Below are 18,785 nucleotides of genomic sequence, written 5' to 3' on the forward strand. Positions count from 1 at the left end.
GAGGGTTTATATTTTATAAAAGGGAATATTGCTATTGAGATGGAGTTTCCAGAGTGGTTGCTGACCCCTTTAAAAGTTTCCCTCCCCTGCCAAATTCACAAGTTATAATGTATAGCTTTTGATTGCTAGAGGTTCAACAGCTGGGACCTCCCCACCCCTGACATCGGGGCTCTGGAACCCCAAGAATGGGTAGTCCCATCTTAAAAAGAGTGGAGGTGTGTATTGTTGACCTCTACTCAAATCCTTGTCAATGGACCTGCCGGAGGTGGCAAAGTACAGTGCATAGACAACAAGTGACGCACAGGGATAAGTATGTGCACCTCCACTCCATCGAAGACATGAATGCAAAGCATATTCTCAGAATTTCAGAGCCCCAATCTTGAGTATCGCTGGAGGTCCACCACTGGGTCCCCAGCAATCCCAGGTTATCCTCTCTAATGGATAAGAGGAGATTACTTGTAATTTGGAGATTAAACCTTTTAAATATGACAATGGGAACATGAACTAAAGACAATACCGAACTACTATACATTGATCCCTTGTCTAGAATTTTGGAGCATTTATGCAGAATTTTGTAAGACAATTGTAGTTTGCTACAAATCTGCAATAGTTAATTTTCTGCGACTTTGTTTTTTTTTTTCTTTTTAACCTCTTCATGACACATGACGTACTGGTTACGTCATGGATCATGTCTAGTTAATCCCTGCTGGCTGCCACGAGCAGCCGGCAGCAATCTCTGCACGTCAGCTGATTTGAACAGTTGACATGTGCGGCTATCATGCATGAGTGGATTCACTACCCACTCGTGCCTGTAAACCCCTTGCAGCACACTGAAAATGTCACAGCACACTGTACATACCGGCCGCCATAAACATTCACTTACCCGGCACGATCGGAAGTCTCATGATGTGATCATGTGGATCTGAATAGTTGTCATGGTGCCATGGGGTCATGTGATGACTCCTGTAACTAGCATGAGTCCCTTCTTCTTTCACGCGGCCGGCTGCTGCCAATGACAAGAAGTGAGCCTTTCTGCAGATCTGAGCAATGCTGCTTTAATCTACAGGAATGAATGAGCGATCAGACTGCTGATCCTTATAGCCTCCTAGGGGGACTAGTAAAATATAAAAAAAAAAAAACCTTTTTAAAAAATTAAAAAAAAAGTAAAAATTAAAGGGTTAAAAAATCCACATTTGGTATTGTTGCGTTTAAAAATGCCCAATCTATTTAAATATAAAATAAATTAATCTGATCGGTAAACGGCATAACCACAAAAAAATAAAACCGCCAAAATTACGTTTTTTTTGGTTGCCGCATATTTTTCGCAAGATGCAAAACAGCCGATCAAAATGTAACATCTGCGCAAAAATTATACCATTAAAAATATCAGCTCAAGACGCAAAAAATAAGCCATCACTGAGCCAGAGATGTCGAAAAATGAAAACGCTACGGATCACAGAAAATGGCGTAAAAAGTTATTTATAACTCCTTAAATAAAAGTAAACCTATACATGTTTAGTGTCTACAAACTCGCACCGACCTCGGGCATCACACAGACACATCAGTTTTACCACAGAGTGAACACAGTGAATAAAATATCCCAAAAACTATCAGACATTTGCACTTTTTTTTGCAATTTTTTTGCACTTGGTATTTGTTTTCCATTCTCCAGTATACTATATGGTAAAACTAATGGTTTTATTCAAAAGTAGAACTCGTTTCGCAAAAAATAAGCCCTCATATGGCAAGATTGATGTAAAATTAAGTTACTGCTCTCTGAAGAATGGGAGGGGGGAGCGGAAAATCACCTTGGGGATGAAGGGGTTAACTTTGAGAGTAAAGGTGACCCTCCTAGAATGGGGCAGAATTATCAAACTACATGAACCACTATAATGTTAATCAGTAGTGTAAGTTTACACACTCGATTGTACTAATGCATATGCCCCCGGATGTTTAGGAAGGTGCACCTTTGTTACCTATGCTCGGGCCATAGGATCCTTCCAAATGTAATCACTTAGTCCCTGAATGATGGAAGTCCCCTTTAATGTTCCGCTTACTGCTGTGTACACACCATAATGCCCTGACCAGAAGTAATATCTCCTATTTTATGTGTAAATGCAGGTTTATGCAGCATTAAACCGTTATATGGTTATGGCCTGGATATAGAACAGAAAATGAAATAAGCTGCAAAAACGTCCTGCGTAATGCTTCCCCGGAGCAGACAGTGTGCGCATGGTGATTTACACGCAGCTGCATACACCTCTCGCCGGCCAGGAATGGCTCTCGTCTCAGGAGACTGCAGTTTGCAGATGCTGTCCTCAAGTTTTGCTGAACTGGGACATTGCGTGACTCCAGGTCTATAAATCCATCACTTCCACAACAGATCAACCTTTTGAATATTTTATGTTTAGAAGATCAATACATCGACAGTGTGCAGGAAAAACCCGGCGGCTGGGAAAATAATAGCGATAACCGCTTCTCCAGAGAGAGACATCCGGCATGTTTTTAGTGAAAGCGTTTACTTCAACAACCGGGTGAATTGGGCTATGTATTAAATGGAACCTGTCAGTAAGATAACCTTCCCTGCTCACTCACACCCTCATCCACATAGATGTGCTGGCAGGGCTTAGAAGATATATCAAGGGGTCAATAGATTGAAGTATAAAGGTACCGTCACACATAACGAGATCGCTAGCGAGATCGTTGCTGAGTCACGGTTTCCGTGACGCAGTAGCGATTCCGTTAGCGATCTCGTTATGTGTGGCACTTACCAGCGATCAGGCCCCTGCTGTGAGGTCGCCGGTCGTTGCAGAATTGTCCAGGCCATTTTCTTCAAAGGCGATGTCCTGCTGAGCAGGACACATCGCTGTGTTTGACACTGTGTGACAGGGTCACAGTGACTGCTGAGATCGTTATACAGGTCGCTACTGCGCCCTGTATTGTTCCTGCATCGCTGGTAAGGTCTGACTGTGTGACATCTCACCTGCGACTTCCCAGCGACTTACCAACGATCCCTATCAGGTCGCATCGTTTTCGGGATCGCTGGGAAGTCGTTGTGTGTGACTGGGCCTTTAGTCTTTTGCTGCTTTCCTAACTAATTAGCATTTTAAGTTGCATACAAATAAGTCGTTAAGTGCTCTAGACATGTTAGAGCACTTCCCTGGCCTCTGCCTCCTGAATTTGTTTCCTCATTGAGCAGCGGCCCCTTTACCTTTTATAGATGGCTCGCTGTTTGATTTCCTTGTCTAACGTCACATTGACAGTGACCCACCTGTTTTTTGTTTTTCTTTTTTAGTTTTTAGGTTAATTTTTGTAAGTTTATAGCAGTAGTCGGGAACGTTTTTGGCGGGGAGAGCCATGAACACCATATATTTTAAAATGTAATTCCGTGAGAGCCATATTCACCAGGGGGGTGTGGCGGTGGTGGAGAGGCTCAGAAGGTCCCAGGAGGCAGGGTAGGCGATACTGTGGGCACAGAGGAGGGGGTGTCGTGGCTCAAGAGGGTCAGTGTGTGGAGGGTTGACCATACTGCTGCGGGCTTGTGGGGTGTCGCAGCGGCGCACCTGCAGTAGCCGGAGGACTGTGGGCTGCTTTGAATCTTCTGCAGTTGACAAGATTAACTTCAAGAAAATTGCCTTGGCGTGTGTTCAGATCGACGTGATCACGATGGACTTCAAGAAAATGGCCGCGGACTCCTTTCTGCGCACGTGCTTCCTCTGCAACCATTTTCTTGAAGTCGATCTCGTCAACTGCAAGAGATTCAAAGTAGCCCTCAGTCCGCCAGCTACTGCGGGCTCACTGCCGCAACACCCCACGAGCCCGCAGTATCGCCGACCCTGCGCCACCACTGCCGCCCCGGTAAGCCATATGTGGTTTGTAAGACGCACCCCAATTTTTCCCCCAGTTTTGGGGGGGGGGGGAAGTCCATCTTACACACCGGAAAATACGATATTTTTTTTATTAGAGTTGTCTGCAAGCCAGATGCAGCCATCAAAAGAGCCACATCTGGCTCATGAGCCATAGGTACCTGACCTCTGCAATCAAAGGTCCTGGATAAGCTCTTTAAAGCCTTATTTACATATGAATGAAAACCCTAATCACTTGAGATGCTGCAACTGATTGAAAGGAAATCTAACAAAACCTTCAAAACTTCTAAGACCTGCATGCCCACAGTTTGGGGGTTGATCTTACTGACTGTTTCCCTTTTTATATATGGTCAGTCACTTCATTAAGTGGGTGCCCTAAAATCTTTATACTCCACTTTGATATTGAGAAGGGGGCAAATACTTTTCCCTTGTATTTGTGCATATTGCTGATGTGCTTTGGTATGCTCCGTTCTCTTTCAGAGCTGTTCTATACGGAGCGGGCCCATGTCCGTACGCTCAATGTTCTCAACCAAGTGTTTCACCAAAGAGTGATCCGAGAGGGCCTCCTAACACCAGCTGAAACGCGGAGCGTGTTTTCCAATTTGGAGGAGATCCTGGAGCTTCATGGTGAGTTATAGCAGTCATGTAGTGACATATTGTAAGAAGCCTCTCTGTACAGATACTAGGGGTAACCGAAAAACTACAGGCACGTGCACATGGGGAAATTCACACCAAAACAGGCACATTTTGTTTCCTAGTTCTTTGTGGAAATACTGCCAGCTTTCTATTTTCATATTTTTTGCATTGGACAGATGAAATCTGCTATGAGAATCTGTATTATATTTGGCCCTGTGTGCACATACCCTACTAGCATACAGCACTGAGCGCCCCTTTTCTGTCTGTGTACATCACTGATGTCTTTGTGGCTTATATGCTGTTTTATGTAGTTTTCCTACATATCTAAAGCTAGTACTAATGCTGCCATTACTGACTACGATAGACCCAAAAACATATGTCCTTTTTTTGGCCCATCATCAGATTGAGGCGGCTTGCGTGTCGTGAAATGGTAGAACGTCGCTGTCTGAAGTACTCCTAGTTCTGATGAAGGTTCTGATATGGGACTGAAACGTTAATCACATTTTGGATATATTACATAGTTTGAATACATTTCTTCTGTTCTTAATGTCTTCCTGAGTGTCACTAATTCATCTATGTATTACAGTGTAATCCAGTTAGCGAGTATTTCGCTATACGAGCAAAGCTTGCTGTAAATTTCTAACTCAGTTTACGAGCAAGCTTTGCTGTATGAGAAAAATACTCACCGCACACTCTTCCGGTTCCGTACTTCCACTGCGCTCTAACCTGCTCTTGCAGTCTGCACAAACGCGCACAAACATGCGCAAGCATATGCACTCGCACACTCGCACACATATTATGCTCACCTTACCTTCCGTTGCATCGCCGGCCTCCTAGTACTTGTAGTTCGCCAGTACAGGATAACTATCGCGACGATGGAGGAACTTCCACTGTCAGCCGCTTCTCAAAGGCAGCCTGCTGACCAATCAGAGGCAAGCGGCTGCTGACTTTGACATCAGCGCTCTGGTAGCGGAAGGTCCGGCATTGCCTTGTGATAGTTACCTGATAAACATCCTGTACCGGCGAACTGCAAGATCTAGGAGGCCGGCGATGGAACGTTAGGTAGGTGTGTGTGTGTGTGTGTGTGTGTGTGTGTGTGTGTGTGTGTTGGGACATTGAACAAGTTGTGGAACGAATTGTCTGCATTCCAATGATTTCCTATGGGAAATCTTGCTCTGCTAGATGAGTAACTTGGTTTACAAGTACACTCCCAGAACTGATTGTTCTCATTAACCAAGGTTCCACTGTGTTATGGATTGGAACCCAACTTGGGCACTTACCCATGTTTTTGGATTGGGTACATATACTATTGCCACCCTACTAGAATTGGAAAAGGCCATCGATTAAAAGTATTGGACAGCCGCCTTTAAGATACATTTTCCATCAGAGGTATATGGTTGTCTGATATATACCCTTTGATGGCTGCCCTTGTGCACGCCAATGTTGTTATCAGTTGCCCGTAGCCTCCTTGGGTACATTTGGGAACATGAGCTTCACCAGACTCATACTGCAGGCATAATGTGAGTGGAGACTTCTATACCTGCAGTAAGCCGTATACTTGTGCGACTACATGACCTGGACGTTTTCATCCTCTTTGTATAGAATGGAGGTTTCCAGTCAATGATGTCTGACTTGCGTATGATGATCATTACTTGTTAAATGCTGGATTTTTCCTTTCAATCGTTAGGAATAATGAGGACTTGTTTAATGCTACTAAATCCAGACATCTTTAGTAGTTGTTAGCAGTTGTTGAGAGTTATTGGCTTCATGCACCTCCCTGTACAGAGAAGGATTTTGGATCCGGTCCAGCATATGTAATAATGCAGACATGTTGGTTGGATATTCCCATTGACACCACATTGAACCTTGTTTTTCCTTTATATTCAGTTGGCCTGAAGGAGCAGATGAAAGCCGTGAAACAGCGTCATGAAAACTCTGTTATAAAGCAAATCGGTGATGATGTGTTAAGCTGGGTAAGTCCTCCTGACCCTGCACGCTGAGGACGCCTTACAGGCAGCCATGTTTTATCTCATTATACTTCCCATCTCTAGTTCTGTGGACCTGAAGAAGAGAAACTAAAGCAAGCCGTAGCAACTTTCTGTAGCAATCAACCCTTTGCCTTGGAGATGATAAAGTCACGGCAGAAGAAGGACTCCAAGTTTTTAATGTTTGTTCAGGTCGGTGACATTTCATTTGATGCTCTTCATATAAATGCTGATTTCTATCTATTAAATGTAACCTTTTATTTTACTTCCTTCATGGTTAATAGAACATAGGAATGTGGTAAATTAGTGTTCGTTCAGTATGGGGCACACCATGTAGTGACCAGAGGCACCATTATAGGCAGAATACTGAACTTACTAAAGCATGTCAAGAGATTTTTTTTTCTGTTGCACATAGGAGGGAAAAGATGTAAGAGTTAACGCACAATTAATAAAAATCATCACACAAGATGAACTTTATGAAAGGGTCAATTGTTGAAATTTGCCACCAAAAAGGTGGGAAATATCACACAGGCTGTAACTGAGTGTATAGGAAAAATAGTACACAGGGCAGACTCTGCAGGGGAAGGGGAAAACACAGGCTGTGCAAGAGGAATATAGAGAAAAGAGAACCCATTGCAGACTCTGCAGGGGAAGGGGAAATGGCATAGCCTGTGTATGAGGATATAGATAAAAAAGAACCCATTACAGACTCTGCAGGGGAAGGGGAAATAACACCGGCTGTGTAGAAGGATATAGAGAAAAGAGAACCCATTGCAGACTCAGCAGGGGAAGGGGAAATGACAGCGGCTGTGTAGAAGGATATAGAGAAAAGAGAACCCATTGCAGACTCAGCAGGGGAGTGGGTAGTCCCACAACTCTGCATCATTGTCTTTCAGAACACCTTGTTAGTCTGCTTTCACATCAGCGTTCTTTTGCCGGATGGCAAAAAAACCCGCAAAATGCATATGACAGGATCCTTTACAAATGCGTTGTCATTTCAATACATTTGTAATGGAATCACGGCAATATGCGTTTACTTGCGGTTGCGTGCGTCATACACTGAATCCGGTGAGATTCAGTATTTTATCTTTTTTCAAAAAAGCTACTTTTGTAGCGTTTTTGACCTCCGACAAAATACTGCATCTCACCGGATCCTTCATATTGCGGCGGTAACTGCAATGCTTTTCAATGAGCACCAGATCCTGCTGTACCAGAAGTCACCGCATTCTCGTAGGCAGGATCCTGTTTTAAGAACTGAGTATGCTCAAAAAGCAGTTCCTCCCCTGTGCTTTCTAGTGCAGCTGCATCAGTTGAAGAAAGAAGACCAGAATCCTGGAGGGGTGAGAGGGAGTAATAAAGATGGATTCTCTAAGTGAGTCTGTGCATTTATTTCTAATAAAAAATATTTTTTCTCTGTGTGATGTCTTTTTCTCTGGCGCCTCATTGGGGGACACAGGACCATGGGTGTTATGGTGCCTATCCATAGGAGGACACTAAGTAGATGCAAAAGCATAGCTCCTCCTCTGCAGTATACACCCCCTGGCCGGGCCAGGCAACCTCAGTTTTAGCTTAGTGTTTGTAGGAGACACTTCCTTTCAAGGTTTGTTATTTTTTGAGGGCGACGGTTTCCTTTTGGGACCGATCTCTCACTACCATCAACGGGCGGGAACGTGGAGTGTCGCCTCCACGTACCCCCTCCTGCGACGCTGGATCCTGGGCTGGATGACGGGTTCCACAGACACCGATTTTCCAGAGCCCAAGGCAGAGGCACAATTCTTCAGCCCCTCTTTGCAGGCTCTGAGTTGAACATGGCACCTGTGTGACCGGACACAGCAAGCTGACTCTATTTCCACCGCCTGGACTGAAGCAGTGTTTAAGGTGAGATCCCCCCTGACTGGTTTCCCAGACAAAGGGAGAAAAGACGGTGCAGGGAAGGCTCCCAGGACTGCTGAATTTACAGTATTTATTATGAGAAAGTCCCTTGCTGATTGCAAGGAGGAGAGCCCCAGGGATCCTGAACACAGTGTTAACTTTTCTCTAGCTTGCTGGCTGGAGGAGGGGGAAGTCCCTCGCTGTTTGCAGAAAGTCCTGCACAGATAATTTACCGGTGGCAGGGGGAGGGCCAAGATCTCAGGAACTCGCGCTGTTTATTTGCTCTGTTTATTTGCTCTAGCAGAAAAGCCGGCAGAGATACCCACCAGCGACAAGCTGTGTGCTGACTGGAGGGAGAGGGAGGAAAACTGTCAGAAGCTCCCTTCCCGCCGTTTTTTACTACCCACAGCAGGGGGGGTCACACTGATTACTTCTTCGCGCTCTTTTAGTGCAAAGCGCCACCCCCCACGGCCGCGATAAGCCCCGCCCCTCCAGGAAAGCGTGCAAAGATCTCCACAGAGCTTACTCCTTCCTGGGGACAGGGCCATCGGCTGATTCTGGTGAGGTGCTTGCTTCACTTGTAGCTCTGCTGACCATTGCTCCCCCTCCTGGCATACTCCAATTAGGAACTTGCAGAATTCTAAAGGCACTAATAGTGCTAAGGCCCACATAGTCTATTATTCAGCCTGCACTGCCTGCCACGCTGAGCTACCACGAAACACACCTCTTCTCTCTGTTAGTCCTGTGCCCCTATAGCCCCCCAAGACCCCCCTGCCACCACCGCCGCAACCGTCAGCCCAGAGCCTAGGGCTCCCAGCCCACCGGAATGGGCACAGTTTCTGTCTCAATCCATGGAAAAACTGTCACAGAACCTGGTTCTGGCTATGCAATGTCGTCCTCCACACCCTTCTGGGCCCCTGGACGGAACGCAGCCTGAGGATACCCCTATGGAGGATCCTTCTGAGGTAATCCGGGCACATGTTTCACCGGTTGCAGGGATCAGGAAAAGAGCACACGGCCGGGTGTCTCCAGCACTCTCTCATGGCCCCCATGACTCTCCCTCGGGAGCACACAGGGCAGGCTCTCCCACACGCTCCACGGCTTCTGAAGAGCCGGAGGAGGGAGAATGCTGTTTGTACCAGGAGGATTCCTTGGTTTCATCCTCCCCAGATGATCAAACTGCAATAGACTCCCTTATAGCAGCAATCAACCAAACTCTGCATGTGGAGGATCCCCCATCCACTACCACTGACCATGCAGTCTCCTTTAAGAGGGCAAGGAAACCCCAAAAGGTTTTTTGCTGATCACCCAGAGTTTCAGGATATCCTCACAAAGCAAAGGGAGAAGCCTGACAGGCGCTTCGGTAACCGAAAACTCATGGAGTCCTGGTACCCTTTTGCCTCACCTGCCCCTAAGGGCTGGGCCGATCCGCCCTCGGTCGACCCCCCCGGTCTCCCGCCTTACCACAAAGACGCTCCTGTCTTTACCTGATGGTTCCTCCATCAAGGACCCGACAGACACAGGTGGAGCACCTCGCCCGCTCTGCTTTTGAGGCTGCGGGTTCCTCCCTCTCGCTCTCCTTTGCCTCTGTGTGGGTCGCAAAGGCGATCTCGGTCTGTGCAGAATCCCTTAACACTTCGCTTGAGGAATCCCAGTTCACTCATACCTACACAGAGGTAACAGCTCAAATTGCCGCTGCGGCGGAGTACCTCATGCAGGCCTCCATGGACGCTGCTACCTGCGCAGCGTTTGCCACCTCAAATACCATACCCATCCGTAGAGCTCTCTGGCTCCGACAATGGCGAGCTCTGCTTCCAAGAAGTCTCTCACGGGCCTTCCCTTTTTTCCAGACCGATTGTTTGGCGAACGTCTGGACAAGCTCATTTCTGACGCCACGGGAGGAAAGAGTACCTCCCTCCCCCAGCTGAAGTCCAGGACGTCCTTCACCAGACGTCCACAGTCCTCGTTCCGCTCCTTTCGGAACTCATTTGGTTAGTCGACATCCCGTGCTGTTCCCGCCACCAGCCGCGGACTACGCAGGGACCGACCGACCTCAGCTCTCCCCGAAACCCACTTCGTCATGGCAGCCTAGACCGAAACAGTCCAGGACTAGGGAGAATCGGCCACGACGTTTCCCCCCCCCTCATGACTCCTTCGGTGCCCCGGAAGACACTCATTGTAGGAGGTCGACTGCGGCTCTTTCAACACATCTGGGCTGTCGCCTCAGACGACAAATGGGTGCGATACCTTGTGTCTTCCGGTTACCACGTAGAATTTCGGACCCGACCCCCGAGTCGGTGCTTTCTCTCAAACCCCCCAAAGACTCGAAAACGACGCAAAGCTTTTTTCTCAGCAATCCACTCTCTCCAAACAGCAGGAGTGATAATACCTGTCCCAGACGACGAGAAGTTCGGGTTTGTTTTTTTTCCAACCTCTTTGTGGTCCCCAAAAAGGATGGGTCAGTTCGAGCCATCCTGGACCTCAAACACCTAAACAAACATGTGCACGTACGGAGATTCAGAATGGAGTCCCTAAGGTCCATTATTGCATCCATGGTCGAAGGGGAATTCCTTGCCTCCATAGACATCAAGGACGCGTACCTGCACATACCCATCGACCCAGATCACCAAAAGTTCCTCCGCTTCGCAGTTCAGGACTCCCACTTTCAATTCGTAGCTTTACCCTTCGGCCTTGCCACCGCACCAAGGGTCTTCACCAAAGTCATGGCGGCCGCCATGAGCGCGTCCTTCACGCCAGGGGAGTAGTCGTTCTCCCTTACTTGGACGACCTCTTTATCAAGGCCCCCTCCTTCCGCGACTGCTCAACCAGCGTACAGATCACTGTGGACACCCTATCCCGCTTAGGGTGTCTAGTGAATCTAGACAAATCATCCCCGATCCCATCACGATCCATCACCTTCCTGGGCATGTCCCTGGACACCCGTTGGGGCTTGATCTTTCTCCCTCAGGACAAGGCGATCGCTCTTCAACGACCATTATGCTGCCTTCTACGTCCTCCGTCTCGCTCCATTCGATTCAGCATGAAAGTGCTCGGCAGGATGGTGGCGGCTATGGAAGCAGTACCCTTTGCTCCACTGCACCTCCACCCACTGCAGCTAGCCCTTCTAGCGGCCTGGGACAAGAGCCCCTTCTCCCTAGACAGACATCTTCACCTGACGCCTTCAGTCACGTACGCACTCCGCTGGTGGCTTCGGTCCTCATCCCTATCGAAGGGGAGATCTTTTCTCCCAGTGAACTGGCTGGTCCTGACCACGGACGCCAGCCTCCTAGGCTGGGGAGCAGTGTACCGGCACCACACTGCTCAAGGACGTTGGATGCCCCAGGAGTCTTCCCTACCCATAAACATCCTGGAACTCCGCGCGATCTTCCTCGCGCTCAGAGCGTTCTGCCCTCTGCTAGCGGGTCGTCAGATTCGAGTCCAATCGGACAATGTGACAGCTGTAGCCTATATCAATCGGCAGGGGGGCACCCGCAGCAAAAGCGGCTTATCTCGAGGCCCACAAGATCCTCAGCTGGGCCGAATCGACGGGATCAGTGATATCAGCGGTACACATACCGGGGGTAGAGAACTGGGCAGCAGACTTTCTAAGTCGCCAAGGCCTGGCCGCCGAAGAATGGTCTCTCCACCCAGATGTGTTTCTACACATCTGCACTCGCTGCACTCGCTGGGGCACACCAGACGTGGACCTATTGGCCTCAAGGTTGAATGCAAAGGTACCCGCGTTCATAGCCAGGTCACGCGACCCGCAGTCCATCGGCGTGGATGCTCTAGTCTGCTCCTGGCACCACTTCCACCTGCCTTACATATTTCCACCTCCTACCCCTGCTGCCGCGGGTAATCAGGAAGATCAAGGCAGAGGGAGTCCCGGTGATACTGATAGCACCGGACTGGCCCAGGCGCGCCTGGTACGCCGAATTAGTACAAATGCTGAGACGCACCGTGGCGCCTTCCAGACATCCCAGACTTGCTGACCCAAGGGCCCATTTCCCATCAGAACTCCAGAGCCCTGAAGCGGACGGCATGGCCATTGAGACCAGGGTATTAACAAGAGCGGGATTCTTTCCCGCGGTTATTTCCACCATAATCCGCGCCCGAAAGCCTGCTTCATCCCGCATTTACCACAGTACGTGGAAAATCTTCCTCTCATGGTGCAGGGAAAACTAACGTCCAGCCTATGCCTCTGGCCATCCCCGGAATTCTCGACTTTCTACAGTCTGGCTTGCAAGCGGGGTTGGCTCTCAGTTCCCTTAAAGGGCAGGTCTCAGCGCTCTCAATCTTCTACCAATGCCGCCTGGCTCAAAAACCACAAGTCAAGACCTTAATCCAGGGCGTTTCCCATCTAGTTCCCCAGTACAAACGGCCGCTGGACCCATGGGACCTCAACCTCGTTCTGGACGGTCTCCAGAGGTCTCCCTTTGAACCTCTCAAGGAATCCTCCCTTGCTCTTCTGTCCTGGAAGGTAACATTCCTGGTGGCAATTACATCCATCAGACGGGTTTCGGAGCTAGCAGCACTCTCTTGCCGCGAGCCTTTTCCGATCTTTCACCAGGACAAGGTGATTCTGCGCCCCCTTCCGGATTTCCTTCCAAAGGTTCTTACTCCGTTTCATTTGAACGAGGACATTGTTCTGCCTTCCTTTTGTCTACACCCAGTTCATAGGGTCGAAAGGTTTCTGCATTCGTTAGACCTCGTCAGAGCTCTCAGATATTACATATCTGGGACAGCCCCCTTTAGGAAAACGGACTCTTTGTTCGTCATTCCTGAGGGACCTAAGAAGGGACAGGCAGCGTCAAAGGCAACTTTGGCTCGCTGGATTCGCTCTGTGATCCAGGAAGTCTACCGCTTGCAACTCAAGCCCATTCCTAGTGGGCTGCGGGCTCATTCCACGCGAGCAGTTGGCGCTTCGTGGGCCATTCAGCATCAGGCTTCAGTGGAACAGGTGTGTAAGGCTGCGACCTGGTCTAGCCTACATACGTTTTCAAAGCATTACAGAGTCCATACCCAGGTTTAAACTGAGGCAAATCTGGGTAGGAAAATTCTGCAAACTGCAGTAGAGCACCTTTCTCAGTAGGCGCTCCAGGCTGTCTGGGACTGGTTCCTAGTCCTTGGGTTGTGTGGTCTTCTTTTATGTTTCCTACCCATGGACTGCTTTAGGACGTCCCATGGTCCTGTGTCCCCCAATGAGGCGTCAGAGAAAAACGGATTTTTGTGTACTCACCGTAAAATCGTTTTCTCTTAGCCATCATTGGGGGGACACAGCACCCACCCTGTTGGGCCTTGGTTCTCTCAGTACCTTATTTGGTTATGACTCTTCTTTTCTCATGTTCCTCTGCTGAGAAGTTTTTACTGGTTTTTCTCCTATTGCTTGTGTACTAAAACTGAGGTTGCCTGGCCCGGCCAGGGGGTGTATACTGCAGAGGAGGAGCTATGCTTTTGCATCTACTTAGTGTCCTCCTATGTAAAGGCAGCATAACACCCATGGTCCTGTGTCCCACAATGATGGCTAAGAGAAAACAATTTTACGGTGAGTACACAAAAATCCGTTTGTTTGTTTTTTTTTTTTTTGTTTTTTTTTCTTTCAACCTTTTATTGGAGATTCTTAATGGCCGGGTCAAACTTGGCCTGACATTAAGAACCTCGGCTTTATATCAGCTGGTAAAACAAAACTGGTATTAACCCCTTATTACCCAGCGTGCCACCCGGCGCCAGGGCCGCTAGAAGAGTTAGATACAGCGCCAGAAGATGGCGTTTCTATGAAAGCGCCATTTTCTGGGGTGGCTGCGGACTGCAATTTTCAGCAGGGTGGGGGGGGCAGAAAGCTTGGGCTACCTGGTGCTGCGGATTTTAATCCACAGCTACCTAGTTGTACCTGGCTGGACACTGGACACAAAAATTGGGCAAAATGGGTGAAATTCATGAAATAATTAAAAAAAAGGGCTTCCCTATATTTTTGGTTCCCAGCCAAGTACAAATAGGCAGCTGGGGTTTGGGGCAGCCCGTATCTGCCTGCTGTACCTGGCCAGCATACAAAAAATATGGCGGAGCCCACGTCCTCCTTTTTACTTTTTTTTTTTTTTTTTGGGGGGTAAAAAAGAGCTTCCCTGGATCTCCTGAAGGTAACGCCAAGCAGTGGGGGTTCGCAGCCAGCAGCTGCTTGGATTACCCTTAGCAATAGAAAATGCAGTGGGAGCCCACACATATTTTTTTTTTTTTTTTTTTTTATTACCCCTAACCCTGTTTGGGTTTTTTTTTTTTGTTTTTTTTTTACTGAATTAAATAAAAAAAAATAGACATTGGCTTCGCCCATTGAGCATTTTACTGCTCATACATCCCTACTCCTGACCACACAGCCAGAAGAACAAGTAATCAAATCAGCTGACTCCAGTGTCGGCCGAACTCAGCTGACCTCACACGCTGGGACTGCAGCAGGACACAAAACAAGTAATCGGCCGACACTGGAGTCCTCCGCTGATCTGAACTCAGCTGAACTCCAGACCACACAGCCCGCACACGGTCACATGTGACTCCAATGCCCGCCCATAAACTGCAAGTGAAAGGATCCTGTAAAATAACACTTGCGTTTGCATGCGCTCAACTCTGAATCAACAGGATCCAGTTATCTGTGCTTTGGGTTTTTTTGACATTCGTCAAAAAAAACGCTAATGTGAAAGCAGCCTTAGTTGTAGAAGAAGAAATTGCTCCAAAAATGATGCCATGCTTTACATAAATGATCATTTTACTAGGTATTTTTTTTTATATCCAGCATGATTTTTGGGGAGGGAAGTGCTAATGCCAGGGGAGTGTGTAACCAGCAGCAGGCTGAAAATCTACATATCAGGACATCTGAAAATATATGCAGGAATGAGGATCAAGTGCATTTTTTGGCTTAACTTTTTACTTGCTAAAAGTTTCCATAGCCTTGAAGAGGATTGTCTGAGATTATAAAAATATGGCAGATTTCTTCCAAAAAGGATGCCACAACCAGTCAAAGGTTGTATCTGGTATTGCAGCTCATTTCTGTTTACATTGGCTCTGTTTTTGGGAAAGAAACGCTGTTTTTCTACCCCTGAGCAAACCCATTTAATCCACAGTAAATTAGACCAATTTACAATGTGTCAGTTTTCTGACGGGGTGAGGATCCATATCTGCTCAGCCGCAGCACCGTTCAATCCGGGCAACCCTGGACCACTGATCATACGTTCAGGGTGAGACCTGCGGGCGATCTAACACTTCTCACAAATCCTGCGGATAGGTCATAAGTCTTTATAATGGGGAGAAAGCCTTGAAATAATCCTTCCAGAATGGATGCACAGCCGGAGCAGTGACCCCCTGTGGTGCACCCGTCCTTTCATCTGACGTTTCTATAGATGAACATTAATGGAAGCGTACATGAATGTGAGTAGTATTTTTAAGCTTTTATCTTCCGTGGCCGATCCGAGAACACAGTGTATCTATTGAATGTGACACTGATTTTTATTTATTTTGTGAACCCCAGTGTATATTGTTACATCTCTACCCTTAGAGCCAGTAGTAGCTTTTTTTTCTTGGCAGTGTTTGGAATTTGCATACTTTATTCATTATTTTTGAGTGCTTGGTGCTGTCCCAAACATGGCGTATCCTTCTATTTATTTTATGTTCTGCAAATGTACTGAAATCCAGTGTGTAATTCCAGTCATGCAGCCGTTCATAACCCTCACCATATAATCTGTATACTGGTAATGAGCCCCCGGCAGGGCCGTCCTGGACGCTCAGCGGGGGGACCTTAGGCGCCGGTTTTCCCTTTTTAACACAAGGTGGTGTTTACATGACCAGACAATACATATCAAAGGGGGGTGATACATATATGTGCTATAAATCTATTATCTACAGACATGGACTATTACTAAAGGGGCACAGTAATGATTGACACACTTGGAGCAAACATGTTCACTTGTGTGCACAGGTTAAATTATTAATGTTTTTAGGTTTATTGTTTGTGCAATTAATCATTCATCATCCGCTGTCAGGCAGGGCTTCACCGGTGAATACAAAACTTAAGCAACAATTGCAGAATTTCAGGGTTTGTTTTAATTCCACTTTTGTTGTTTTAATAAAAAATATATAGTAATTGTCATTTAACATTAGTCCAAAAACAAAAAAAACGTACCTTTTGGATCAAATTTGGGGTAAAAATGTATGTTATGAACAGCTCTGCAGTAATATTTCTATAATTAATTCCCAGGGTGCAGAAATAAACACTGATATAACGGTTCTAAAACTTCCAAAATTGAGTGTAGCGATAATGCTGGTGTATATTGTCTGTCTGAATTACGGACTGATATAAAAGAAACCGCCACAGTATAATCCTCCGGCAGTCATCCAAATAAAGTGCAATGACACGGGAGCCAAGTATATAAAACCAATCACCGTCACAGCGCGCCAGTATCTTCTAGCTACCATCAACCTAAAGGGACACGGTTTGCACAGAACTTTTAATGTCCCTTTTTATGAGCATCTAATGGTCTCAACTAGTTGTGTTATGTGTAGTCAAAGCCCCGGCGGCGGCAACGACGTCTTATTTGGATGTATTATCATTTGATGGTTTCTTCAGGGAAATCTGCAGCTGTCTGAGCATCTCTGCGGCACGGACAGGGGGAGAATGGGGCCTGGTCTTGAATCTATGGGGCTTTCTAACCAAACACAGCCTGTTTTTGCTTAACTCCAGTAGTGCACTATTGGCGACATGCTTCCTTAGCCGACAATTATCTTCCTTAGACCCCCACGTATGCACGCTATGTTAAGCCAACCATGCCGGCGCTCATTAAGGGGGACAGGAGGATCTCTGTCAGCAGTTTATTTCCAGGACCTCAATAGGTCAGCTTTTAATTTATAATGTTTACTTATATTACACCAACATATTCCATTGCACATTGCAGACCTCATCTAAATGTTAAGGTTCTCCCAGTGGGATTTGAACGAACAGTTTAAAACTGGAAAATTTAAGTTTCCCGATCTTCTCTGTCTCGATAACATCTTTCAGGGTTGAGTCGGCTAGTCCCACCAAAATATACCGGATAGGCCAACTTTACTGCTTATGGGGCCTTTATAGCTGAAGGTTACACTCCTAGAACTTAAAGGAGTTGTCCGACATAAACTCAAAAATGTTTGGTAAGCTAATCTGTGCTGTATTGTCATATAAAACACCCCTGCATTGTTATTTTTTGTTTTCTAACTTTTGTTCCTCTTGAATTCACCCTTTATTCTCTGCAGCTCCTTGTTTACATTCAGCTCCAGCAAACTGACCACTTCCTGTGCAAAACCTCAGTCAGAGCTGGCACCGCCCGGCCTCAGTGTCCAGCCCCACCCCAGTGTCCAGCCTCGCCCCCTGCACACACATTCCCTGTCAGTATTCAGCCTCAGCACTGGCCTGTTATCACTACAGCATTGCAAATAACAGCCCCACATCAGGCTCTGCAGCACACACCACATCGGTCTCTGCACCCCACACCACATCGGGCTCTGCACCGCACATATGGCTCTGCACACCACACACACACATATGGCTCTGCACACCACACACACATATGGCTCTGCACACCACACACACATATGGCTCTGTACACCACACACACATATGGCTCTGCACCGCACACGCACATCGGGCTCTGCACCGCACACGCACATCGGGCTCTGCACCGCACACGCACATCAGGCTCTGCACCGCACACGCACATCGGGCTCTGCACCGCACACGCACATCGGGGCTCTGCACCGCACACGCACATCGGGCTCTGCACCGCACACGCACATTGGGCTCTGCACCGCACACGCACATTGGGCTCTGCACCGCACACGCACATTGGGCTCTGCACCGCACACGCACATTGGGCTCTGCACCGCACACGCACATTGGGCTCTGCACCGCACACGCACATTGGGCTCTGCACCGCACACGCACATTGGGCTCTGCACCGCACACGCACATTGGGCTCTGCACCGCACACGCACATTGGGCTCTGCACCGCACACGCACATTGGGCTCTGCACCGCACACGCACATTGGGCTCTGCACCGCACACGCACATTGGGCTCTGCACCGCACACGCACATTGGGCTCTGCACCGCACACGCACATTGGGCTCTGCACCGCACACGCACATTGGGCTCTGCACCGCACACGCACATTGGGCTCTGCACCGCACACGCACATTGGGCTCTGCACCGCACACGCACATTGGGCTCTGCACCGCACACGCACATTGGGCTCTGCACCGCACACGCACATTGGGCTCTGCACCGCACACGCACATTGGGCTCTGCACCGCACACGCACATTGGGCTCTGCACCGCACACGCACATTGGGCTCTGCACCGCACACGCACATTGGGCTCTGCACCGCACACGCACATTGGGCTCTGCACCGCA

At 47.9% G+C, this 18,785-nt stretch overlaps 1 protein-coding gene across 3 annotated transcripts in view; it reads left to right on the forward strand.

Moving 5' to 3' along the window:
• Nucleotides 1-18,785, forward strand: part of ARHGEF12 (Rho guanine nucleotide exchange factor 12) — a 258,987-nt gene that overhangs the window by 157,321 nt on the left and 82,881 nt on the right. For all 3 annotated transcript variants that reach the window (XM_075328415.1, XM_075328414.1, XM_075328413.1), the window contains 3 exons: nt 4,347-4,493; nt 6,390-6,475; nt 6,554-6,679. In XM_075328415.1, the coding sequence (XP_075184530.1) occupies nt 4,347-4,493; nt 6,390-6,475; nt 6,554-6,679 (359 nt within the window). The remainder of the gene's footprint in view (nt 1-4,346; nt 4,494-6,389; nt 6,476-6,553; nt 6,680-18,785) is intronic.

The sequence above is a fragment of the Anomaloglossus baeobatrachus genome, chromosome 11 (assembly GCF_048569485.1).
Source record: "Anomaloglossus baeobatrachus isolate aAnoBae1 chromosome 11, aAnoBae1.hap1, whole genome shotgun sequence".
Lineage (NCBI taxonomy): Eukaryota > Metazoa > Chordata > Amphibia > Anura > Aromobatidae > Anomaloglossus > Anomaloglossus baeobatrachus.